At 38.1% G+C, this 27415-nt stretch overlaps 1 protein-coding gene and 1 long non-coding RNA gene across 3 annotated transcripts; one reads left to right on the top strand and one right to left on the bottom strand.

The window, feature by feature from the left end:
• Positions 1 to 12: 12 nt before the first annotated feature.
• LOC131973261 (uncharacterized) lies at positions 13 to 12096 on the bottom strand. Its single transcript, XR_009394551.1, has 3 exons — positions 11989 to 12096; positions 8137 to 8283; positions 13 to 2189 (listed from the first exon to the last, which is right to left on the bottom strand). It is a non-coding gene; the product is annotated as an uncharacterized LOC131973261 (long non-coding RNA).
• On the top strand, positions 11709 to 27415 carry cetp (cholesteryl ester transfer protein, plasma). Of its 2 annotated transcripts, XR_009394550.1 has the most exons (18): positions 11709 to 12105; positions 13364 to 13478; positions 13562 to 13693; positions 15836 to 15906; positions 16857 to 16944; positions 17054 to 17123; positions 17263 to 17323; positions 18181 to 18272; positions 19270 to 19369; positions 20372 to 20451; positions 20531 to 20581; positions 20669 to 20821; positions 20930 to 20997; positions 22230 to 22269; positions 23872 to 23944; positions 24305 to 24390; positions 24510 to 24651; positions 24744 to 27415. XR_009394550.1 is itself a non-coding variant. In XM_059335218.1 (17 exons), exons 1-17 carry the CDS (start codon positions 11967 to 11969, stop codon positions 24585 to 24587), a joined length of 1497 nt encoding a protein of 498 aa, XP_059191201.1. In that variant the 5' UTR covers positions 11710 to 11966; the 3' UTR covers positions 24588 to 27415. The 2 variants fall into 2 exon arrangements, 1 of the variants encoding a protein (XP_059191201.1); XM_059335218.1 differs by having other exon boundaries at positions 11710 to 12105; positions 24510 to 27415.

Below are 27415 nucleotides of genomic sequence, written 5' to 3'. Positions count from 1 at the left end.
AACTAATCCGTGTATAATTCATTCTTTCCTTTTTCAATTGGCAATCAAAAATCAAATAATGAAAAATTGACTGGTTATTTACCATTTATATACGTGACCTAGAAGTTTGACTGCGGTCAAGTGAGCCGTCATTCGCTTTTCCATAGTCAAACCAGCCTTCCCCTATATAATGTAGTGCACCCGTATTGTGATATTTATGGTAAATTCATTGAAACTGCTCCAAGAGAGCTGACATGAAGTATAAATGCTTTACTGTCATTCTTTTTCACTTTTTTCAGTATAAAACTCTTAGCCACAGAGAGGAGATGAAGTATTAACTACATAAAATAATTAAATTGTGTCGCGCCGAAAATGTATTTGTTGTGTCGACGTGCGGTTTTCAGTTTTCAGAATAAAGTGTTAGACAACCAAGCCCAAATACCAGATAAATATGGAAAGAAGATTAATGCATGATATTTACAGAACTGTTCACTGTGGATTTAAAAAAATAAATAAAACACCTTTGTATATATACTGTATAGTAAAATATTACATTACAAACTTACGGGTCACATATACCTGACCAATTAAATATTAAAATCAAATTCAGTCCTGGTGCCCGTTTTTCCATTTCGTATTTTTGATCTGACCTAATATTGAAATATGAAAAAACAAGCATTTTTTTCATTTATTGTGTTATAATAAAAAACAAATAACAAGTACATTTTTCATTATTTGATTTTTGATTGCCAATTGAAAATGGAAAGAACGAATGATACACGGGTTAAAAACTGGACCCCTTATTTTGCATTATTGCTACTAACTGTTTAAATACGATTATTTTCACATGGAGACAAGTCAGATCTCCAACATTGATGTCTGGCTGCCTGAAGATGTTATCGTCATCCTGCTTCAGGTGTATTTTACAGCATTGTAAAACCCAAAGCTCTAGATAGTACATGTGACAGCAAGGATCATGGTCAGCTGCAGGTCATTGCCCCTCTTCCGGCCTTAAGGGACAATAAAAAACACATGCTCACATGTGCAGCATTTCATTAGATGTGAGAAAGATGTGGAAATGCTCTCCGTGCTGTAAAGCCAGTTCAATGTTTATCTCACATGACTCATTTAAGATAGACGACATCACGACGAGTCCGCCAAGGACAACATGTTCAACGCTTCAGAGGTGTTTCAATTGTTTTACAACTTCTTACGGAAACATTTTATGATGCCATGTTTATAATAGATGCCAGTAAACAAGAGAGAATAGACCGTCTTTACAACAAGGAGTCCATATAATATCACCTTGGCTGTTGTAATATTATCTCTTACCTCATTTTATCTCCATATTATATTATTATCTCATTATTATCTCTATAATAAAGGGATCACTGACACTGATAATCAAATCAAAGTCAGAATGATTGTGTCAAAGTTTACCATGAGGTTTAGAGCCTACACTGCAAAAAAAGAAAAGTTGGGTGAACTCAAAATTTCAAGGCAACAAACTTCGATAAAATTTTAAGTTGGACAATTAAACTAAATATTTTAAGTTTAGTTTTTGAGCTTGCTCAACTTAATCCTTACTTCTGCAATGTGCTGAATTGGCACGATTGTAACGCCGCTATGAAATGTCAGCTAATGTTGCGACCACAATTTTGAGTTAGCATTGATATGCTAATGGCTACTCTTGTAGCTGTAACAAGCAGCGCCGCTAGCATCAGTTAGCCGCTAGCATCAGTTTGCCGGTAGCTTTCGCTAATGACCGAATTTCACCGCTTTCCCGCATTTCACAACAAAGAAATAAGAGTTAGCAGAACGATTGTCCCCTGTTTTGAACCCCAACTTAAAGATGTAAGTAACAACAACTCACAAACTTGTTTTTGAGCATACAACTGGCTTCATTTGTAGTGCTAACTTGCATTATTGTATTGTAGTTTCACCAATTTAAATAACTGTTTTAGGCCAAAAAATACAAGTTGGCTTTTTTGCAGTGTACCAGTGGATCACCACAGTTACAGTTACAGTTCAGTCAGACAACTCAGGTTTAAAATGTTTATTGCAACTGCAGAACATGAACAAGAACTCAAACCTCATCACTCCTCAGAGGCAATTTACAGTTGGTGTTGAGGAGTTATGGATATGTATACTTTAAAATTTGTCTGGTTGATTCAAAACTTTGTCCTGGTGGTCAGCTCATAGATACGCGCCTGTAAGAACAACACACACACACACACACACACACACTGTGTATCACAATCTTCAACAATGTCCATGTCATTGGTAACTGGCCAATAGAATTACGTTTGCGTGTAATCCAGCTTCTGTAGAATAATGAAAATGTGAAGTATTACAGAAATCAGGGTTCATTCTGACCAGCGCTGCATAACTTTACCTGTGACCTGAATAAAAAGCCTGCTTTGAGACCAGTCTTTTTCTGCGGTGTGTGTTTACTCTTGGGCTTCCAATCTACGAACCTGAGAGACCTTTATAACAGCAAGTAGGCTCAGTTCAGCAGGGTCATCCTGGTTATCGTTTCCTTTTTGATAAGACTTTTGAACTTTTGCCTGTTTTTTTTTCTTCTTTTTTTTTTAAATGAACTTTTGACTTTTATACCATTGAAAGCCACCAGAAGCAGGACAGTGGCAAGAATAAAAGACAATGAATGGGATTATAGAATATGGGAAATACAATTAGATAGATAGATTGTTCATTTTAATGCCTGGTACTAAATACCAGCCATAAGAAAATAATTTAAGAGCTGATATCTAGTAATTTTCCATGGTTTTCTTGATAATAACCAAAATCATTATCAAGAGAACCATGGAAAATGGCTAGACATCAGCTTTGATAATAACCAAAATCATTATCACCAGGCCATCAGTACCAGGCATTAAAATGAACAATCTATCTATCTAATTGTATTTCCCATATTCCATAATCCCATTCATTGTCTTTTATTCTTCCACTGTCCTGCTTCTGGTGGCTTTCAATGGAAAAAAAAAAAGTAATTGAAAAGTTCATTAAAATGTCTAGATATCAGCTCTTAAATTAAACTCTTATGAGCTCTTTTTGTTGTTATCAATATATTTGTCCAAACAAATGTACCTTTAGTTGTAGCAGGCATTAAAATGAACAAGAAAGATAGTTAAACTGTTAAATTAAACATTTGCAGGCAAATTAATGTGCAGATAAATTAAACATTTGCAAAGATGACCAGGAAAAAAACAGAGAATGAAGTTGTCCATTGTCTATTAATTCAGATTAATATTGAAATGGTTAACAAAAATGTGCCATCACTGGTAAAACACTGTAACTGTCAAAACATCTAGAGTTTCATCTTATCCTCATTTCTCTCTTGCCTCCTTCAGAACAGTTTCCATAGCTTTCGATTCCACATACAGTGTTTGCAGATCTATTTTTAGAAATGTAACTTTACTGCTTGGAGAAGGGCTGTAACAATAAAATCATGTAATCACCTCAGATAGGACTGTGATCATTACAACACAGCAAGGTCAAATTCAGTGCTGCCTCCCTTTTGTTCCCATCTGTCAATAAAGATAAAGCTGGGAGGAACATCTGTGTTTGAAGAGCAAATTATTACCTGTCTCCATGGATATTGAGTAATGCCTTTTCATGCTGCACCACTTTATCAACTTGGAAAAGTTAAGTTACAGTTTCCTTTGTTCCAGTTGGACTTGCAGACATTGATCCTGTTTGTTGCTTCTTTCCTCTATAGGTGGAACAGTGATGCATTGTGTACATGCCAGGTCCCTTATTTAACAGTTCTTCTCTCCTGGAGCTGGAAAACAGTGGTGGAATGTAGCAAAGTACCTTTACTTAAGTACAATTTTGAGGTATTTGTACTTTACTTGAGTATTTCTATTTTATGTAACTTTATACTTCTACTCCACTACATTTAGAGGCAAACTTACGTACTTTTACTCAACTACATTTATCACACATCAAATAAATGTATAATTTATATTATTCTCGTCTTCACTATTCAACACAATGAAGAAATACAAGGCTACACTGTATCACATTCATAGTTTGAGTTGGATTTTGTCGTGACTGCAATTTTTATATCACTATTACTCTGAAATAAAGCAAAATTGAAATCTAAAACTTTAAGATAAATTTCTAGTTATAACTACATTTGGATCAAAACTGACTAATATATCAAAAGTAATTATGCAGAATGGACCAACTCAGATTATTTTATATATTCCAAATATAGTATTATTATTATTATTATTATTATTATTATTATTATTATTATTATTATTATAAATGCATTTATGTAAGCAGCTTTTTAAATTTGTCAAGGTAGGGGCCATTTGTACTACTTATATACTGTTATGGGGTTTCATATCAACAAATGTCTAATCACTTTAAATTTATCATGTTTTTCATGTTAAATCTCGACCTGAAAAGTAACTTAAGCTCGCAGCTTAATGTGGTGGAGTAAAAAGTACAATATTTGCCTCAATATGTAGTGAAGTAGAAGTAAAAAGTTACATAAAATGGGAACACTCAAGTAAAGTACAATTCATCAAAATTGTACTTGTGTACAGTACTTGAGTAAATGTATTAAGTTACTTTCCACCACTGGCTGTTACTGCATGGTGCCACAACATTACTGCACAGGGCGGTTTGTGAACGGTTAGATTTGGGTTCTGCCCAGTATGCCGTCTCTCTCACAACATGTGTGTAATGTGTGGAGGGATCAGGGGTAAAAACTTACTACACTCACTACAAACAACGTGAGTAATTTAGGTTCTGGAATCTGTGGAAACACAGGTATGTTTTGGTTATTCGCCTGTGCCTCAGTCGAAGCTGCAAGCAAGGAGAGCAAGCAGATGTTCAACAGGGGAAGGTGGTTTGGTGTTCAATAAGAGGGACTTTAGTGCCTCAACTGAGGGGGGGTATTCCTTATACCGCAATATGGTCCACTGTTGATGAAGGCCTTGAGCTTGTTGACCTGCCTCAGTATACCTGTAGGACAGGAGTTAGCTATAATGGCATTATTTAAGATTTCCAAGTGCTGGATGGCTACCTGGAGTTTGAAGTAAGCTTTGAACAGGGGTTTGTTGACAGGAGTTGGGATTGGAGAAAGGAAGTGTGTCTCCCTCTGTTGGATCAAAGTGAAAACTGCACTCACCCATATCATGGTTGGAGGCTAAAGCTATTGATATACAGTCTATGGCAGGGATGGGCAACTGGAGGCCCAGGGGCCGCATTGAAGTGGCCCTCAGTACAACTACATTCATTTGAGCACGGAATCTTAAAAGTGCAGTGTAAAAATGCACAAAATTACTTCTTGCAATTAATGTTGGTCTGCTGTTCTTGCACTGAAAAAAAAGAAAAGAAATCACAGTAAGTGGTTATTTTTTATTTGCTTCAAACCTTTTGAATTCCTATTTATACTATTATACACTGCAAATTATTTGGCTCTTAAGTTAAAACAAACTTAGATTTACAAGTGTTAGATAATTTATCTTGTTTTAAAAGTTACTTTCTTATTTTAAGCGTTCAACATGCGGTCTTTGCTTTTAAAAAAAAAGGCTTAAGCAATGCTAATTGAGTGCGTTTTCAGCCCTTTGTTGAACAAAGAGCCTCATCTAGTGGGCTCCATAAGTAAAGCAAATGGTTCACGAAGTTTTGTTGTCCCATCACTACTGGCAGCTAGATGGAGTAAAAGTATAAAGTTACATAAAATAGAAAAACTCAAGTAAAATACACATCCCTCAAAATTGTACTTGAGTACAGTACTTGAGTAAATGTACTTAGTTACATTCCACCACTGATCAGGCTTCGGTTGACCTTTTTAGGTGGTAGAACACTTTAAGTGGTTTTGATGGTCTAGTCGACCCACTGGCAGGTCGTCTTTTTCAATTGCTAAACAGAACAATAAAAACGTCTCTCGTAAATCTATAGCTTTTAAAGTTCCCTTAGTTACCTGTTTAAAACATATCCAATGGGCCTTTAATGGTTCAGAGTCCATCTGACAGCCTGTTCCACGTAGACAATGTTGTTATTATCAGTTCAGTTCATGTTGTTCCTTTACTTTACATGCCCCAGTGTTTGACCTTTCACCCGGACACAAATATACATGCACATCCCCTGTTTCCTGCATCGATCAAATAGTTTAGTGAATGTGTTTGTATGCTGGAAGTGGGTAGCCTGCTGTCAGGGGAAAATGCATTGTTTCTACAATTTCTAAAAAAAAGTGTTCAGGGCTCTGTTGTGATGTTAAGATAATCACAACCTAATGGATCTTAACAACCACAAACTAGAGACTCAGGGCATTACTAAATGGTGTATGACTTTCCTAGGCATGTTGACAATAAAAGGGTTTCTTAGATGTCCCGAGAACTGAAGTGCTCGTCAACCAGTTGCCCGAAAAATGCAATTTACAAAAGTCTCACAAATGTCGATTTTTTTGTTTTGTTACCAAATCACCATATGCATTTGTCTATCTTGTTCCTTGGTGCTTGGTGGGTCTTGGCGTCTTAATGTGCTAATTTAATTTATTTTGAAAGGACCAAATATACTTCCTGTCGATCGTAAAACTTACTGATTGAAGAAGTTCAATGTTTTATGTTTTCGCCCCCGAAGAGACATGAGGTTAGTTTTCACAGTAATCTTGCATATTTAAGTGTGTTTTGTGTTTAAATACGTTTTGGATCAAATTAAACCCTGTAATTCATGCTAGCAAGGTTTGATACAGTAAGCTTACTGTATCAAATTAATACTCCTGTATTTCTGTGTGTTTTATAATTGTTATTGCAACTTTTAGTTTGCAAACTGTAGCTTTATCCAACTTAAATCTCAGCTCATTGGATTATTGACGTATGGCCGCAGAACTGAACGTTTGGCCGTGTTTCAGTTTAGTGAGTACTGATACTTAGTGATGGATAAAATTCAAATTAAAAAATACACAGATTGAATAAAAATTCTTAACAACCATTAATTGATCATTGATTAATTATTCCCATCCCTAGCTAAAACTAGCAAAAGTTTACTTAACAACATGCTAAACTTACATGGTGACAATGGTTAACATTATACCTGCTATCGAAGGAAACATCAAAATGTCAGCATGCTAACATTAGCATGTAGCTCAAAGCAACACTGTGCTGAAGTACAGCTTCGAAGAGTTATAAACATGGCTGGGTACTTTGGTTCTCTCAGGCATAAAAAATGTCTCTCATCTTTCTTATCGACTTTGACAGCTGCAGGGAAAACATGCGGGTCAATGTGAAGTCCTGCAGGTCCAGCCACACGTGCATGTGTCCTGAGCGACCTCTGCTTGTATTTGCAGTAGGGCCATTGCAACTAGAAAAACTACTTAGGGTCATCATATTTATCATGCTTATATGTTTGCCCTATGTGTCATAACATTCAGTGAGTCCACTTAAACATGGGGTCAACAAACTGCGGTTGAACTCTTATGTTGACATCCGTAGTCCTCACAACATACGGGGCAGGAAAAAGTATGTGAACCTTTCGAAATATTGATCTGCATCTAAGTCTAAGTATAGAGAAACACAACATTCTTAACATTGTGCACATCGTGTTTGTCTATACTTGGGACTGAGATGCAGTGTCGTGGCAATTTCTGAAGAATTGAGGACTTAGATTAAGAGAGTGGTCTTTGTGTTTTTTTTTTGTGGTGAGACAAAAGGTAACCAAGCTGATCTTTTTACTGCTGCATCAGCCTTAGCATTTCCCTGTGAACAGGATCAATATCGTCAGTAAGGTAAGATAAGCTAAGCTAAGCTAAGCTAAGATAAGGAAAGATAAGGTAAGCTAAGGTAAGGTAAGGTAAAACTTCATTGTCCCCAAGGGCAAATTTGATTTGCAGACAGTAGTATAAGACAAAAGACATAAAATACAAGTACAAAATACACACAAGTGCAATAGTACAAACAACACAGTTCCACCACAGTTTTGCTCATACTGGGCATCACATTCACAAATAGCTATTTGGGTAACAGGATAGCCTCCAATAAATCAGCCACTAACTTATGATGTGTTTATCAGCTTTCCTGTAGATGTGAGAATCTCTTTATGCTTCCAAATTGCTCCAAAGTCAAAAGCTACCCCAAATGCAAAACAGCTATCACTATCGATGTTTACTGTTTTTCCTACCTGTATATTTCCATGCTTCAGTCAGAGGTTTGAGCTCGGCCGCTTGTGCAGAAAGGTTAGATGGAAGTGGCTCTGCTATGATGGTGCCATGTTGTGTACCAACAGCAAACCCTGTCAAAACCTTCCCTGTGGCTGGGTCACGTGAGGCTGGTCCATCAAAAAAAAAAAAAACCAGTTCCAACTCAGCATTAGAAAATGGTACATCTTGCAATTCTAGTTTAAGGAAACAAACTTCAGTTATTGCTGCTACACAATCATGTCCTCCACTGTCGGAAGAAGAGTAGCAGGATTTACAACAGTAAACTGTTTCACTGTAATATCAGGCAAATAAAGCAAAAACAATGTTGTATCTCAACCACCTTGCAGCTGATAAATTAGCAGTTTTCTGCTTTCGCAATAACTTTGAAACAGCATGTGTAACCAACCAAACATTGGATAACAGCCATACGCTTGGGAGAGAATTGCCCTCTGCTGTGATCACATGCCCCAAAATGGTAATTTTTGGTTTAACCAGATGCAATTTACTAAGACTGAACTTGTGATCGTTACTTGCTAAATGTTGCAACAATGCTTTAGTGTCTCTTTCACAGGCCTGTTTTGACAGAGAACAAATCATCAAATAATTCACCTACTGCAATAATGCACTTCTAACAGATCAATGCTGCATTATAAATTCCTGGACTGTGACAGAAACCCATTGGGAGACGCGTCCCAAGTCCAAGTTTTCTCTTTGAAAGAAAACAAGAACCGGTACTGCGAATCTTTATGCACTGGAATGCTTAAAAACACCAAATCAACAACTGAAAACTATTTACTCGTCGGTGGAACTTGAGACTGAATAGTATAGAATGTGGATTAGGTACATCAGGTGCTCGAGCAGAACAAATCTCCTCTACTAATTGTACAGATCTTTGCGCATGAAAATGTGCTTGACAACAACACTTAAAAGCATGATAGAAAACCTCAGATGTTCCTGTTTTGTGCCACTGGTGGTCTTCCTTACACTGCCTGATCCACAGTCCCAGGGCCCACCGTTGTATATGCAGAACATCAAATTTGTCCCCAAAATCTCACTTTCTTGACCCTCTCTAAACCACCGTAACTCAAACTCAGCATCTGATGAAATGTTAGCACTGCAGTGATGTGTTGAGTCTGTCATTAGGGTCTGTGTTTGTGTCCTTCTGTGGGTGTGAATAGGTCTTCTTCTGCTGCAGCAAATGGCGTTTAATAGACCCAGCCCCATGGATGTAAGCCTGTACTGATTCACTCTTCTGCACTGTACTGTACTGCACTAATCTCTTGTTTCTGCCTAACAATAAGCTACCCCTGCTTCACAAGCAAACAAAGTGAGTCCCAATACACTCATAGGTCCAAATAGATTTATAGGGCAACAGGATGAGAGGAGGAATGGATGTTTGAAGGTATATCATCATAAACTTTCAGTGGCGCTGCATATTTATCCCCAGTTGCTCCATTGCTCTCATAAATCTCCCACTCATATTTGATTTGGGAACTAATTAATCTCCCATTATTACTGATTCTGTTGCCCCTGAATCCACTAAAAAGGTGATAGGTTGACCTGTGACTATTAATGTTAGCTTGGGCATCACTTCATATGCAACCTGCATCAGCAAAGCATATGTACAGTGTCCACTGAAACATATTTTCACATTTCTGCTCTAAATAGGTTACTTATTCAACTGCTTTTGTTCTTGCATGCTAAATGTTTGTGTATGAAGAGGTTCTCACTGATAATGACTTGTGCGGATCACTGCTTGTCCCCGGTTCCACCACTAGCCAATCTGAACCCACATAACCCATCTTCTGCTGTGGACATTCTCTGTGCCAACGATCGAATGCTCCACAACTGATGCGATCCTCATTGCGTCCTCTTCCTCTGCCTTGTTGTCATCCCTCAGAAACATGGAGCTGAGCCATCATCAGCTTGTCACTCATGTTATCTTTCTTTTTATATTTCCGTTTTTTCTGCTTGTCCTTTATCATCTTCTCAGCATGTGCAGCATGTTCCTCCACATCCTGTAATTTTGCTGTCTCGTGGCCAGCAAAGTGTTCTTTCACATGGCTATCAGGTAAGGGTCCTTGGATAAATCTGTCCCTCAGATGAGCCTGCCATGGGCTCATAAGAATGTCACCATTACCATTAGGCTGTGGACATGGGATCTCACTGTTGTCCTCATGGACTTTGGTCAGCGGAGTCACATAATCACCTACTGACTCCTCAGATTGTTGTTTGCAAGCTGCAATCCTTCCCATGTTCATCCTGCACTTAAATTTGGCATCTAATCTGTCCACCGGTGCCTCAAATGCAGCACTTTCCGTAAGAGGTATTTTACAGTCAGAATTTAACACACTGTTGCTTAAGTTGTTTGGTAGCTGTGAGCTTACATTAGCGAACTATTAAAGTTATGTGTTTAAAGCTAAACTCTGTACTTGGACTTCACAATTAATCAAATTTTAATCATTCAAATCTAGCGCTCCGTAAACTACTGTCTGCTCACGCGCCTAAGTGAGCCAATCAGACCCGTTCCCTGCACGTAACGTGGGGAGAGAAATTATACATCAGATAGCAGCAATGGTCCCATTGTAGCTTGTTAGCCTCCGTTAGCTTTGTAGCTTCGAGCTTGTCGGGCTATACGATCTATGGGTCTGATCCGTCCCACCAGGTCCGGTCCCCCTAGTGGCCTTGCACACTTACGTTTTGTGGAGTGAATTGCAGCTTTTTCACTCTTGCAATTGTTATGGGGTTTTGTTTGTTTTTGTTAATTACAGCATTTTTCCTGGCATTTGTTTTGTGGGTTTGTAAGGTTTTTGCTTTTGCTTCGTTTCTGTGATTGCAGCATTTTTCTGTTGCAGCATTTTTCTGTTGCCTATGTTTTATGTGTTTTATTTGTGTTTTGCTGTCTGCAGCATGTTTGCCTTAGTCGGCCACCATCCTTTACATACTAGTTTTGCCCTGCATTATGATAAAGCCTACAGCCTCCATTGCGAAACTGACACACAGCACCTTCAAACTCATCTGTTAATGTTCAAAGACTAGAGTAACAGAAGCAATACAAAGAGCATGAGGGACTGATGTTGACGTCCTGTGTGAATCCATTGAGTTGAAAAGCCACTATGCATATCATGTCAGAAAGTGACACACTGTCCCTGACATGTCCAAAACAAAAGCTAAGGGGTTCCTTGTGCATCGGTATCACATGACGATGGCTGTTACAAAAACATCAGTAGGCCTACATGAAGAGCTTGGTTGAGAATTAATTTCTTGAGTGCAGCTGTATCTTTCTGTCATACACAAACTATGTCTATAATGTGCTAGTTTACTTTTTGCAATATACAAAAAACAAGGATATTTTCCTCAAATATCTATACTCCTGATGATGACCGATTTGAATATATCTAAAGATTAAGAGTGTGTATCTGCTTCGACTATGCTTAAATAAAGGTTGTACTTTGACCAGTTTGCTTTAAGGGGACCTTGTTTGAAAGGCAATGACTCAGATCAGTGTTTGTCCATCAAGTGTGATTCACACAAGTTGGCCATCTCTGATTGGATAAAGGAAAGGGTTTCCAAGAGATAGTTGCAGTGCATAGAGCCCTCCCTGACAGCGGAGAAAACAAGGTTAGTAGACTGTAGGGTTTTCATAGCAAAAACCAAAAAGAGACCGGAAACATTGGCTGAAATTCCAATAATCATTGTCACGTTTGTGTAAGAACAGAGCACATGGGAGCAACTTAAAGTCAACTGCAAACAGTCCACAGGGTCAAAAATCTCAACCCACTCTCACAGAGGTGAAGTATACAAGTGCACTATGCCGCGTGATGTTTTCTCACCATTGCTGCTGTTTCTATCTGCGTTTGGGGTGTCCCACGCCTGCCTGCAAGACCCTGTTTCAGCCTACCGATTCACTGGAGTTATATGTCGACTCACCTACCCTGCAGCTGTTGTATGTGAGTGGACTTTTGACTTTGACTTTTTGGTGTTTATCTGCAAAGATTCATTCAACTGTTTAATCATTGTAGCCGTGCATCCTTTTTGTTAAACAACCTACAGTACCAAATTTCTTTAAAAGGGATTTCAGAGTGGATTTCACACCAGTGCAATTGAGTCTCAAATTCAAAATCATATTTTCCTCAATTCTTGATGCTTTGTGGAAAAAATATGTCTTCTTCTTTTGTCGAAAAAATCCTGATAAAAATATGTTGGAAGAGATTTTTCCACCCATTTTAGAGAAAAAAATCACAGACTTTACTCTAACCTTTGGAAACTACACTTTGGAGACTGCCAGCCTCCCATGTTTGCAGAATACTCATACATTGTTTAGTCATTAACAGTGGTGGAAGAGGTTTTCAGATCTCTTACTTCAGTAAAAATACTAATATCACACTGTGAAATTACTCCACTACAAGTAAAAGTCATGCATTCAAAATGTACTGGAGTAAAAGTACAAAAGTTTCAGCATCAAAATGTACTTAAAGTATCAAAAGTAAAAGTATTTGTTATGCAGAATGGATCCACTCAGATTGTTTTATATATTCAGATTCAGATTCAGATTCGACTTTATTAATCCCACAGTGGGGAAATTTCTTTGTTACAGCCGACCACAAAAAATGCACACACATTTTTTTTTCCTTTTAGATAAAGATAAAAAATAAACAATCTAATAGAAAAAGACATTAAACAATATACTATATACTATATACAACTTAGTGCAAATTAAGTAAATATATTATTACATTATTTGTATTGATGCTTTTATGTAAGCAGCGTTTTAATTTTGTAAAGACAGGGCTCATTTAACTACTTAATATACTGTTTTAAGATTTAATTTTTTAAAAAGTCTAATCACTTTAAATTGATCATATATTTTATGTGAAGTCTCGACCTGAAAAGTAACTAAAGCTGTCAGCTAAATGTAGTGGAGTAAAAAGTACAATATTTACCTCTAAATGTAGTGAAGTAGAAGTATAAAGTTACATAAAATGGAAATTCTCAAGTAAAATACCTCAAAATTGTACTTAAGTGCAGTACTTAAGTAAATGTACTTAGTTACTTTCCACCACTGGTCATTAAGAAGCCGTAATAATATTATTTCTTCAAATGTTTTACTAGCAGATGTTTTATTTTTGTGTATTAAGTGCTGAATAATACTCGTGTGTGCTTCCCCAACTGTTGATCATATGTCTGTTTTTTGTGTGATAATAACAGTGAATGAGAAAACCACTAAAGTGATTGAAGCAGCATTCCAACATGCCAGATATCCAGGTGTGAACGGATCGAGATCTCTGCCATTTCTTGGCACAGTCACATACGGCCTTGACAGGTAAGTGGACAAATCAAGTCCTGCTCAGACAAACACACAAAATGTCATTAAATAATGTGATGTTCCTTCACTGACCCATCCAGATTGGAGATCCACAACCTATCGATTGGTCGGAGTTCAGTTGAAATGCTCCCAGGTAAAGGAGTCGCGTTGGAAATAAGCAACGTGTCCGCAGTCTTCAGAGGGAGCTTACAGTACGGATACGGCAACTGGCTGTGAGTCTGAGTGTATATTCAACAACAATCTGTGTATACTAGAAGATAGCAAAAAAATTATATTCAGAACAAATATTTCCTTTGAGATTGTCAAAGACAAAACAAAACAAAAAATAATTTCTATATAATTCATAGAGGTGTGAATCAGCAGAGGCCCACGATATGATATTATTGCGATTTTGAGGCATTTTGCGATAGTATTGTGAGTATTGCAATACAATATATTGCGATTTAACTTTTTAACTTTCATTTTGTGTCATTAAAATTAAATTCAATCAAGAGACAATTCTCAGTCTATTCATCTCACTTCAGTATTTTTATTCCTCCACAATGAGAGTCAAACCACAGACTGACCAACAAAGTATTCAGTCAAACTGAACTGAACTGATATCAAACATGTATGGACGACAACAACTGCAGCATTTCTCAAACTTTCCTCAACTTTAAGCTTCACTGATCTGACTTTCATTTTGAATGAAACATGAAAAAAGCCAAACTTTGCAGCGTTATTTCGACAACTTCCCGACACTTCTGACGCATGTGGTGCCTAGATTCTAGTTTCATAGAATACCAGTATTACCAGTATATTCCTAAAAGTGAGTCTGCTACGGCAAATATACTGATGGTCTGCCAGCGCTAAATATGGATACTTGGCGGCCATGAATCAATATAATATTGCCACGCAAAATATTGTGATACTATGCTGTAACGATTATTTTCCCCCACTTCTACTAATTTATATTTAGTCATTTAAGTCCTATTTAAGACCTGGTCGCACCAGATTGTGGTACTTCCAGTTAATCTAAATGTTTTTTTCATGGCTGATGTATGTACAACTCACAAGGCTCGTTGGCGACCTACAAGCTAAATGCTCACCGTGCTAGCAGCTGGGATGAGCTACATCTTGACAGTCACAGTATTTTCCATATTTTCTTTCATTTCTTTGGATTGTTCCATTTACTCCCCTCTGGCCTCTTATTGACTGGACTTTCATAGGGTTTTGAGGTCATACAAAAGGATCATTTGCCATGAACTCTGAATTCAAGGTGTATGTCTGTGTTCAAACAGCGAAGTCAAAGTATATCGTACATGATCTAGTTGTGTCAAGAATGGTTAGTTTGCATGCCAGGGTTAGTGAAATGTGTCTGTGTAAATCAAAACTAACATTCAGCTCAGTGGTGTGGCAAAACCTACCCCCAACTGGGCAAAGATTAAGATAGCAACAAACGCAAAAAAGGCTTAGCACAAGATTTTAACCTGTAATCAGATCATTTAGGTGGCATCACACATACACACACACTCTACCCCTCTCACACCTTCACACTGTAAATAGTCTGCTTAGGTTAGACATTGTGTGTTTTGTTTTACTTTGCTTTGCTTTGTAAGAATAATACTTTTTGGAAAATACATGCTTTCCATTTAATGTTGTACATGTGTGCGGGGTATGCCAACCTCTTCTATGAAAAGAACTCCAAATTCATTCAACCATTGCTAAATATTATTATGGTAATTTGGTTATAGTTAAATTCATTATTAATCCAAAGTTGTTAGTTTGCTAGCTCCACATTGATAGTTTAGTAACTAAAGTATGAGACTGATTTAGTTGAATTGGCTATATTTTCCTTTTTTACGGAGTGGTGCCCCATCTCGAGGTGACTTTGAGTAAATCAGGTCATATCATTCAATATCATTAATAATTATTTATGATAATTATTAACAATTCTGATAGCAATCAAAACACAATTTTGAATCTTGAGATCCACACAAGTGGTGCTCAGGTTCAAGGAATATGTAAACCCCAACATTTGATTTTATTACTTTTTTTTCCCTCTCTACTCTGCTACTGTTGCATCATGCTTTAGTGGCTGTGATCATCTGGCAAATGTCACTTTTTTTGCTCTGCAGAAAAAAGTTGCATAGACTCACATTTTGTAATAATGTTGCCAGTTCGAGTAACAGCTAAAACTTTTCAGAGCTCATTGTTGTTGTATACTGTCATCGCATTTTCCACCGATTACGTCAGTCAAACAGAGAGAGGAAACTCTGTAACTCCTCTCTGTGGATTTCCTGTTGATAAAGCTCTATCTATTGTACTATTTTACCAGTGAATTTGATTTGATTTGCCTTTTTCTTCTTTTCTAGTGTCAACGTCGCACATTCAATTGACTTTGAAATTGAAAGTCAGATTGATCTTGGAATCAACCCCAGACTTTGTAAGTACCTTATTTGTACATGTAAACACGGATTTAGGCTTGGTAGAAAAATGAGATTTTTGCTAACATGAGCTCTCTCTATACTTTATTGTGTATACACATCTTGTGGTTAACACAGGTGTACCTCTGGAAAACACTAAATGGAGCCAAAAGGTAAACAGCATCAAGATGATTGCATTAAAATGGATTCAGTACAGCCACATTTTCAGAAAATGCAATTAAAACCAATGAGAATGAACCTGTACTGCAACACATGTAGAATTATATGAAACTATGTTGTAGAATTGATTGGTTCCATTCATGTATGTTTCCCCCTCTAAGCTGTGATGTGACTTACTTTACTTTTTTAGAAGATTTTTGGTTTCATGGTTATTTAAGCATACTGGAACATTTTTGTTCCAATGCAGCAGTGGTGGAATGTAAATAAGTGCATTTACTCAATTACAATTTTGAGGTACTTGTAGTTTACTTGAGTATTTCCATTTTATGTAACAATGTGCAAGATTTAACTTTAAAAAAACAAAACAATTTAAAGTGATTAGACATTATTTTACATTAAACCTCATAACAGTATGTTATAAATGAGCCCTGCCTTTACAAAATGTAAATGCTCCTTACATACGTACTGTAAATGCATCAATGTAAATAATCTAATAATATATTTAGAATATATTTAACAATCTGAATGGGTCCATTCTGCATTAAAAAGTACTTTAACTTTTGTACTTGAAGTACATTTTGATGCTGATACTTTTTGTACTTTTACTTGTGGTGGAGTAATTTCACAGTGTGGTGTTAGTACTTATTCTTAAGTAAAGTAAAGGACTTGAATACTTTTTCCACCACTGCAATTAAGGCACCGCATATTATGGAGAAATACCAACTTACCATCTTTACTATCACCTTCTGTGACCCTCCATCTGTTCTGGTATTGCTCTCTCTTCCATCAGACTGTGGAGAAGAGAGGGTAGCAGCAGACACATCAGACTGTTCTCTTAATTTTCACAAGCTCCTACTGCATCTGCAGCACGACAAAGAGTAAGTGACAGAGCTGAACCCTGATGGGCTGTCAGTAGCAGAAAAGAAGAAGCATCTGCATTACATAATAAGTGTCTGAACTCACTGTGTGCTTGCTGTTGTTGGTCAGACCAAACATGCTGAAGAAGCTCTTCACTGACTTCATTACCTTCACTGTCAAACTGGCCGTTAAGGGACAGGTGAGGGAAACACAACATGCCTTTGAGTCATCTTCATTTTTTGGTCTGACAGTTATACTAAATAGAACATGTGTTCATGTATGTTATAGTTAGAGTACCAGTCATACAGAAGAAATGATCAGTCTTTTCTCAAATTCAGATCTGTAAGGAAATCAACAAGGTGGCAAATATACTGGCTGACTTCATTCAAGACACAGCAGGTGTGTGTGTGTGTGTGTGTGTGTGTGTGTGTGTGTGTGTGTGTGTGTGAGTGAGAGAGAGAGAGTGAAAGTGTAGCTGTGTGTGTGTGTGTGTGTGTGTGAGAGAGAGAGAGAGAGAGAGAGAGAGTGAAAGTGTAGCTGTGTGTGTGTGTGTGTGTGTGTGTGTGTGTGTGTGTGTGTGAAGCTGTGTGTGTGTGTGTGTGTGTGTGTGTGTGTGTGTGTGTGTGTGTGTGTGAAGCTGTGTGTGTGAGTGAGAGAGAGAGAGTGAAAGTGTAGCTGTGTGTGTGTGTGTGTGTGTGTGAGTGTGTGTGAAGCTGTAGCTGTGTGTGTGTGTGTGTGTGTGTGTGTGTGTGTGTGTATGCATGTGTGCGTGTGTGTGTGTATGCATGTGTGTGTGTTTGCGTCTGTGTGTGCATGTATGTGTATGCATGTGTGTGTGTGTGAGTGTGTGTGAAAGTGTAGCTGTGTGTGTGTGTGTGTGTGTGTGTGTGTGTGTGTGTATGCATGTGTGTGTGTGTATGCATGTGTGCGTGTGTGTGTGTGTGTGTGTGTATGTATGTGTGTGTGTGTGTGTGTGTGTGTGTGTGTGTGTGTGTGTGTGTGTGTGTGTTTGTGTGGGTGCATGTTTTTATGCGTGTGTGCGTGTGTGTATGCATGTGTGCGTGTGTGTGTGTGTGTGTGTGTGTGTGTGTGTGTGACTAAGTATCTTAATTATCTGTACATCCATACATTTGACAATTGGGGTCAATATATTAAGTTAATATTGATTTAATATGTATTTAAGTATTTTATTTAATGATTTTTTTAAACCTCTGTAATGTCTCTAAATGTGTGTATGTGTGTTTGTATGCTGACAGAGCATTTCCTCAGCGATGGAGACATCAGTGTGGACATCCGTGTCACTGCTGCTCCTGTCATCACTGCTAACTACATTGAGTCATACCACAAGGTGAATATTACCTGTATATCCAGTCAAATACACAACCATATCATCTTATGTAGTACTATCATTATTATTATTATTATTATGTGCACACTGATGACAGTAAGTTTGGCCCATTTTAACAGTTTAACAGCTATGGACTTTAACTTAATGACTTAATTGGTTGAAGTTCATTGACTGGCACTGCAACACGCTAGGCTTGCTCCTGTTACTGTTAAATTTTATTACCAGTATAACATTCTAGTGCCTGCTCATAACTGTTGGTGAGTCCTGTCAGTTTTGTCAAGCTGATTTGCTGTTACCTATGCCACGTGATAGATTTGGAGGTGATAAATGGACTAGCAGTTAAACGTGAAGGCAATTATGTTAGTGTAACATTGTTAAATGTGCTAGTAGGACATTTCTGTCTCTGCAAGAAAATTTGCCCACCTAAAGGGATCTTTTTCAATATGTAAACATTTGTTTCCTGAGCATTAGTAGAACAGCATTTAACAGTGAGCAATGGAGTTTCCACTGTACTGTTATTGTGTGTTCTTTCATATTTTTCTATTTTCGGTCTATGGGCTTGCTTTGTTTTTCTGCATGATATTGCATTAATATCAAAGAGTGAAAGTTATCCATCCTGACTTCCCGGATGGACAACTAATATTTTGGTCCACATTGAATGAAAAGAGGATTTTAAAGTGTACTTCTGGGTAGAGAGCTCCTAAAGGCACTTGAACACTGAGAAGTCAAGTCCATACCTCCTCGTCTTCACTTTGAAGAGAGCTCACTTCCTCGGGAAGACGATTTTTTGTACCAATCCAGCCCTGTTTAGAAGCAATTGTAAAAAGTATGGGCAGCTAATGACTGTAATACATTGTGTCATATCATACTTAGACAGCCTTAATTTAACAGTTTGAATTGTCCTGTACATGAAAATACAAATCTCTTTTTTTAGGTGTACACACACATATTATTGTCTCTCTATTCATCCCCTTTCCTTGTATTGTTGAACTTCCAGGGACTGACCAAATATAACAACGTTACCGCTGTCATCGATGACTCTGTTTTCCATCCCAGTCAGCTGACTGAAAACAGGATGCTCTACTTTTGGATCTCAGGTCAGTAGTTGGAATGAAGTGTCTCATGCATATTCATCAGATACATTGGGTACATTAAAGGGCATATCCTATGATATGATGTTGTCCCAATGCTCTGTTCTCTTTTGTTTAAGTAAGGGGAAGATATAAAGAGCTAACTTCAAAGATCAAAGCATGCACTCAAAACATAAAAAAGGCAGCAGTTTCTGTGAATTTATGCTACAAAACCACTGACATAGGTTAAAAAGTAAGTAAATAAATGTACTGAATACCAGAATTTAAGTAGTTACCAAGGTGGTGTAACAAGTTACGAAAAAAAAGTAATTTAGGGAAAAAACGTAAGTTACAGAAAAAAACGTTAGTTATGAAAAAAGTAAGTTACAGAAAAAACATAAGTTATGGGAAAAAACGTAAGTTACTGAAAAATTGTAAGTTACTGAAAAATTGTAAGTTACGAGAAAAAGTAAGTTATGGAAAAACATAAGTCACAGAAAAAACATGTTACAGAAAAAAACGTAAGTTATGGAAAATATGCAAGTTACGAAAAAAACGCAAGTAATGGGAAAAATGTAAGTTACTGAAAAACTGTAAGTTACTGAAAAAATGTAAGTTACTGAAAAACTGTAAGTTACTGAAAAAATGTAAGTTATGGAAAAAAAACCTGATTCACTAAATGTGAGCCACAGAAGTCATTTACTTTTGTTTTCACACGGGACACGGACCCCCTTCTCCTGGGTGGATGTCCGGCGTTTGTTTAATGAATCCACCTCCCCTCCCTCCCACCTGAGTGCGGCATCTGCCATTTAAACTGTGCATCGCTATTAATCACTATATACAGTCTATAATCATTACTACTACGTCAGCAAGATGGCAGCGGAGGACAGTTTAACACGTAAACATGAGTTGTATTTTGCTGCCTGTGCAAATGTCAATATATTGACGTTTTTGAGGGGAGACCAGTCTGTTATTAACTGATGGGAAAATGTCCTCACTGCTGCTTTCCTGACTTGTGTTTAACCCCAGACCAGGTCTTAAATCCCATGTTTGCTGCTGCCCATCAAGATGGCCGTTTCCAACTCAACATTTCTGGAGCAGAGCTAAATGTAAGGACATCAAATTTAAATATGAAAATCTAAAAATATTTTGTTGTTTTTAACATTATATCAATTAATGTGATTCCAGGAGCTTTTCAAGACAAATCTCTCCCATGCCATGCCGGAATTCATTAGAAAGGTATGGAAACCTTTTTCCTCTTTCCAAATTGCAAACACCTTTATACACCTTTGTCAGGCAAACTTTTGCATTTGTGTGTGTTTCCAGTGTCTGCAGGAATCAGGTTTTCCAGAGCTAAGAGTGTGGAGTTCAGAAGTTCCCTACTTAAACACCTCCACCTGGGGTACGACCGTCTTTGGGGAGGCCTCTGGGGAGCTCCTCTGTGGAAATCAAACCACACCAACACTCCTCTTTCAAACGGTATATTCATAATCTGCTCGGCAGTCCTCGGATGCATTTCTGAGGCCGATTGACATGCACATACCATATTAAAAACTATAATAACTTCTTTTTTTTTATCATTTCTAGGATGTGACAATTGATGTCACAGCTTCCTATGCTGACAAGAAACTCTTCCTGCAGGGGAGCCGACCAGAGTGAGTACAAGACAAACTTTGAACAGCTTTGAATGAGCTAGCTGTAGCGTTTAAGTTTGCAACATGTGCAGCTATATTTTAAGGTTAATCTTAAAGTAAATTCAGCATACATACTGTACCTTACACATTAATAAGTCAGAAAGTCACTGATTCTGCAGAACAATAGATGGACTTGCTTCCGTACATATGCAGATGGTCACACTAAGGACGCTTTCACAACCCAAAGTTTAGTCTGTTTTAATCACACTGTGGTGGTTAAGACCTTGTTGCGGTTCGTTTGGTTGCTTGTGAACGCTTCAATTATTATCTGGTGCGGAACAAAAAAACCAGACCAAGACCACTTGCAGAGAGGGTCTCGATCCAAACGGACCCTAGTGTGGCTTGATTCCACTGTGAACGTAATCCGACCAGAATCCGACCCAATTAAAGGAAATGAACCAAAAGGCAGTGGATTGTGGGCTACCTGCGTGGTGAGATGTACACAGATGATATTATAAAGATGAAATTTGTGTCCTTCAGTTTCACTCTGTAGGCTACCACTGAGCTAAAGCTAATTTGTTATTGCAGAATTTTCAACATATTGCTCCAAATAGCAGATCGTGGTAGGAGCATCAAGGCTCGCCCTCTCTGATTCTACGGCTGTCGCAGCAGGTTGGAAATAATAGATCAACACATTATTTGAGACCCAAAGCCTCAACAGGAGCTTCTTCTGAGTGTTTCTCTCCACATTAGTTTGGTCAGAACAAAAGAGCAGATTACAGACGGTATAATGAAACGCATTCGGTTTGCGATCGGTTCCACGTTAGTTTGTTTATTTCTGTGTTCGCATTGCTTTGTCGTCAACTTCTTAGCCAATAAGAAATAACAGTGAGTAGATTCCAGCCCTCCACCTTCGTACACACCCCTCTTCAAATCTTTTTATTTTATTTCTTCCGCTTACATTTCTGCACTGTGAAAGCAAACCATACTAAATACAAAACCAACAAAATGTATCAATTTCACTCTGATTTTGGTTCTGACGAACCAAACGGACTTGGGTTGTGAAAGGGAGCTAAAGGTGTCAGTCTGGTCAAAATGGTCCATGCTATACAGTACGGCATTCAAATGTGAGATGGTGCGATATGAGCTTATTGTTTCCCAAAAGGCATTTAAGGTGTTGCACAACAAAGTTCCTGTAAACATCAGAAAGAGAAGTTCAGAAGTATTTGCTTTCTTCTCTCCTTTCTAACTAGGATTTTTGTATTTCAAAATGATCTCCCCTTACATCAACGGGTAAGTGTGTGTGTGTGTGTGTGTGTGTGTGTGTGTGTGTGTGTGTGTGTGTGTGCTATACTATAAAACTGCAGCAGGTATTTTCTATGAAGGTCCAAAATGATGCAGGGAATGATTTGAGACATTTGACATAATTGTGGTATTTTAGATGGGAGATTGAAAAGAGCTACTCTTGCTTCCTCTCAACAATTTGAGTTTCTGAGGTCTTGAAAAAGTAAACATTATCCTGAAACAGTGTGTGGGTCATGGTAAGAAGTGTGTTACATATCTCCCTCCAGCATAAATATCAGTAAGACTTCTGCCCAAATACTTCAAAATAATGCCACTACTCACAGACCAGGAATCCTGCTCCATTTTTGTGTGTATAAACAAAGTGTGAGATTTGAAATGTGTGTACCCCACTTTCTAAGTATAAATAAACCAGGAAATGGGCATAATACGGGTGGCGGGAATAATTGGTCGGCTGGGGTGGTTAAGTGAAGCCACATTGTAGAAAGTAAATGTGAAAGGAATCATGACACCTGTGACACATTTATTTTCACTTTACACTTCATCACATTTGGGAAGAGAAACCCTTCCCTTTGTTCTCTGAGGACTTGGGTCACAGGCTGGGGGACAGGTTGTTAAGAGAGGAGGCTAGAGAGGAACAGAGAGTGTCTGTGGCCTCGTTAACAGCAGGTGAAGAAAAATCCTTGAGAGGAGAAATAACAAAGGTTAATCACATAGGCAACACAACAAAATACAATTCATCTGTGGTGTAGGAAAGTTGGAAGCAAGAGAAGAGGAAAGGATGCTGGGATGACAGGGATGATGCAGTGCTCGGGTTTTTACTGAATCTGGGGTTAAAACCAGGTAAGAATGCGATAATGGAACGGAGGTGCCCACACCGACCTAGTGCTGGGCAACACAACCCATTTTCAGGTGGTCCAAATACAGCAATGAATTACCGTCCACTAGTGGCCCATTTCTGGTTGCCAGAACATAGACCACATGCGGCCAGTGACAATACCAGATCTGTGCCAAATCTCTCTCCCAAACCCCCTTTTTGACCAAGCCGGTTCCCTGCCGGTGCCCAATTGCAAACCAGTTCTTTGGTTTTCCACTGCCAAAGAGCCGGCTGCCAAGAGGGAAAACTAGTTCCAGAGCAGAACCAACTATTTGCTGGTCTTGTCCAACAAGACCATCTCAGTGCCATTAGAGAGACCAACTAAACCGTGTATCATACATTTATTTGATTTGTTTAACTGCAATGTGATTGACACAGGCGAACTAGAATGCTAACATTAGCGGGCGAAGGCTAGCGTGCTAGCGTTAGCTTACAACAAAATCCAACATTAACGTCTTACGTTCAGTGTTAATAAGAATGTATTAAATGTAAATGAGGACCCAGAGAACTTAAATTTGGCACAGAAAATATCAAATTTGACCTCAACTATGACACATTAAATGAGAAACAATGTCTGTTATAACCCCTACAATGAAAATAGCTCATATTGTAGAATATGATTATTTTTCTGATAGTATTATTTTCATCCATGGTGCTTCTTGAAATGATGTTGTTTGATGAGTGACTGGACTTCAACCACTGCTCTCTCTTTTTAGGTGCTAGATGAGGAACAGCGTGAGTTCATAAAAGAAGCTGTGGAGAAGATAGGCATCCCGAAGGTCCTGTCTGGTAAGGGATAGAGGAAACCATAGCCTACTGATATTATCATCATATTCTCCAAGAATGTCTTGCATAATGTCAAAGTAGCATTTTTGAAATATATAGCAGTACTATAATTTACTTATTAAACTAGCAGTCTGTATGCTGCAGTGTCCCCAGATCCCAGATTTAAATGCAGCATTATGGGCTCTCAACAGTGAACAGATGTGGTTTTGACCACTGTCAAATTCATTTATTGATATGAGAGCAGAACCTCTCTTGGCTACATTATGGTTTCTTCGATTCCAAATTTGAAGTCGAGTGTAATGTAATGTAATGTGATAGAATGAAATGTGTCTTTCTGTAACACTTTTGTGGTGTATGTTCCAGCTCTTCAGATTGAGCTAACCAGGCTGCTGGACAAACAGGGAACTAACTTATTTGACATCTCTAACCCAGAGGTGATCTCTCGGGATGTGAGTGTTCTCTTTTTTCGTTGTTGTTTTTTTTTGTTTTAATCTTTTTGTGTGCCCCTTTTCATGTTGTACTACTTAGTCACGTTGTTAATCTTTCTGTTTCCCTCTCTATGCTATAGGGCTTTGTGGTGATTCAGATGGACTTTGGTTTCCCTCATCACCTCTTGGTTGAGTTCCTCAGGAAGACATTACAGTAACTGGGCAACCCAAAAGCAAGAGCAAATGGAGACCTTTGGAATTTTGAAATTGATATATACCTGGGTAATGCCAATATGACCAAGTCTTATGTAATACCATACAATGATATACTATACAGTATGCCTTACTTGTTTGTTTGTTTTTCGTTTAATTAGGGTGGGGGTGGGCGGAGAGTAATCATGTGTTAAAGTTAAAGACTGTATATAGATAATGGACGAAGTCACCATGACGTCACCTGATGGTTTGTGGACTGCTCGTTTGAGGCATCGAGTTCGCCGTTACACTCGTCGCCATCTTGTTTTCGGAAAACGGGGAGCAGACCATATTTGGACTGTGGAGGAGCGAGAGGGATCTGAAGACACTGACTACACGCCTCTCTACACCTCAACCTGACTGAGAGAAGTCGCTGCTAATCCATGTTAGCTTTAACTGGGATGTTTGTTTTGGCTAGCAAAAAAACAAAACAAAATATATGTTATTTAGTTAAGAAAATTGAACAGTGACGCCTTGGAGTGTCTCTTAGTCCAACCAAACGTTAACAAGACATTTTTAAATGAACAAAATGTTCCAATTAACTGTCATTAAATTAAAATACAGTGAAAGAGTCAAAGTTATGAGACCAAACCAGTAAAGGACACTTTGCCGTGGATACGCATGGCTTTTCTCCTCTTCTGTTGGCGGCTCGCCTTGTAAGCCACCTGCCATTCAAAGGTAGCCACGTCCCAAATCATCTTTTTCATCTATTTTCTTCTAAATTGGACCATTATTTATACATTAACATCAGATTGTCTTGAAGAAGAATTTTTACGAGCCATTGTGACCATCGTGTTCTGAGGTAATTCTGAGGTAATAAATCAAGTGAGATGTTTTCTCATTTTGTATTGCAATGAATGGACCCAAATGATTCTGCAACCTTCGTCGACGCCCCCTGCTGGAATTTTTGGTAGAATGCAGCTTAGGGCACTTCCTGGTTAGCCTCACTGCCCAGAGGTTGCCGCTTAGTTAAAGTGACTATTTTATGTCTGTTTTGTGATCATGTATTGTGGGCTGTTATATGAACAACCTGAAAACAAATAAATATAAGTTTTAAAAAAATATAGCTTGATTGAATTTTCAAACCCAAATCTATTTTTGCATGAAGAAGCAACCTGTCACTTATCACAAACTTTGTTGATATTGAGGTTTTCCCTCTTTACAGTGCATTTAATCAGTGGAATCTACTTGTTTTCATCCCAGCAGGCCTGTCATTATTGGTTTACTGTTTTAGGGATTTATTTCTTTTAATGTTATGCTAAAGGTACTGCTTAAGTGTAAACTTGTTTTTTTTTAGCAAGCCTGTGTGCGTACGTGTGTGCATGCATGCATGAAGTAAAACAAGATTTGTACCCTGTTGTTGAACAGCTTTCATGGAAATATGAAGGCAATGTTTAACTTTTTCTCATTTTGGGGTCATTCTAGGAAAAGTAATCAAATTTCAAGTTTAAAAAAGATCGTTAAGGGTGCTTCCTCTGCTGTTAAACATAGTGGCGGGTCATTTTTGACCCCTAAGACAACACAAGGGTTAAAATTAAACATTTTCAGGGATAATGTATACAATAACTGTTAAATAGTTCCAATTTAAGTTTGGCAATTTTGTGTCTCATTTTTATTATTTAAATGTTGGAAAAAATGAACATGTCCATCAGGCATCCTGCTCTCTAAACATGTTGATTACTAGTACAAGTGTACAGCTATTCTCTGTTACAGTCAGTTGAAACGCTGAAAGAGCAGATGTGAAAGACCAAGAACCAGACAGATCAGCCACCGGGCGATAAAAGACACACATGCTATAACAAAGCCTTTGAGGCAGAAGGTGAAGACAGGTCTTCCAGCACAGACAGTATGAGAAAATGTGTTTTTTGTGTGTGGTTCAGAAACCCAAATGAGCATAATATGTCTCCTAATAAGGTGTACCTCCAAGCTCCACATTTAAATTTTTTTGAGTAATTGCTGAAATGAGAGTGAAGACAGATTGAAGTGAGACAGACAAAGTTGACAGATAGTGAGTTAGACAAGATTGAAAGCTGCATAGAACAGAACACCTTAATATTTCAGATCCAATGCAGTATTTATATGAATCTGAATCTGCTGTGCTCTTGGGTGAACGGAGAATTTTCGATTCATGGGCATGAGCCATGTGTGTGTGTGATTGGTGAAGCAGTGGATGAAAGACAAAGATGAAAGTGGGAGCCTCGAGGCTTAAACTGCAAAATCCATCTGTTGGTGGTGTGAAGCTCTAAAGTTACTTTAGCTGTTATGTCGGCACCATAGGTGGCCGGTGCTCAGAGGTATGTGTATGTGTCTGTTGTTTGGCGAGGAAGTGATTAAGTGATTTTCAGCAAAGTACCTCTTATTTACTGTAAATGGTAAATTGCTTTTCTCGTCTTTGCGACCACTCAAAGCCCTTTACACTACAGATGGCGCTCACTCACCTGTCCTGAGAGAAGTAGGGGAACGACGAAACCCCTTCTCATCTGGAATCAGCTCACACACAGGGGTGGACTGACCAATAGAAAATTCTGTCAGAGTCCAGATCGGCTGTCCCACAGACCCTGTCTGTCTGTGGACTTTGTGGATCATCAGGAAAAAAATCTGATTAGCGCCAATACGATCATCACAAAATAACAAAGTCGAGTGTGAGAAATGTCTGGAAGGAAGCATAAGGAGAAAGGTGGCTGGGAAAAATCAAAAGATAAGAGGGCCAATTCGTTAGAGGCGGAGGGATTCAAATGTAGAACGCTTACTGAGCTATTTAGTATTGAACCCAGGCGGCAAACTCCGGGTGTGA

The sequence above is a fragment of the Centropristis striata genome, chromosome 6, assembly GCF_030273125.1.
Source record: "Centropristis striata isolate RG_2023a ecotype Rhode Island chromosome 6, C.striata_1.0, whole genome shotgun sequence".
Lineage (NCBI taxonomy): Eukaryota > Metazoa > Chordata > Actinopteri > Perciformes > Serranidae > Centropristis > Centropristis striata.
This window is presented reverse-complemented; position numbering and strand designations above follow the sequence as displayed.

Bases quoted from the DNA above. Each gene is read 5' to 3' on its own strand.
- cetp (XM_059335218.1), top strand. From the start codon at position 11,967: ATGCCGCGTGATGTTTTCTCACCATTGCTGCTGTTTCTATCTGCGTTT. The intron at 20,452-20,530 runs GTAAGGACATCA...ATGTGATTCCAG, and splicing joins TTTCTGGAGCAGAGCTAAAT to GAGCTTTTCAAGACAAATCT. The intron at 20,582-20,668 runs GTATGGAAACCT...GTGTGTTTCCAG, and splicing joins TGCCGGAATTCATTAGAAAG to TGTCTGCAGGAATCAGGTTT.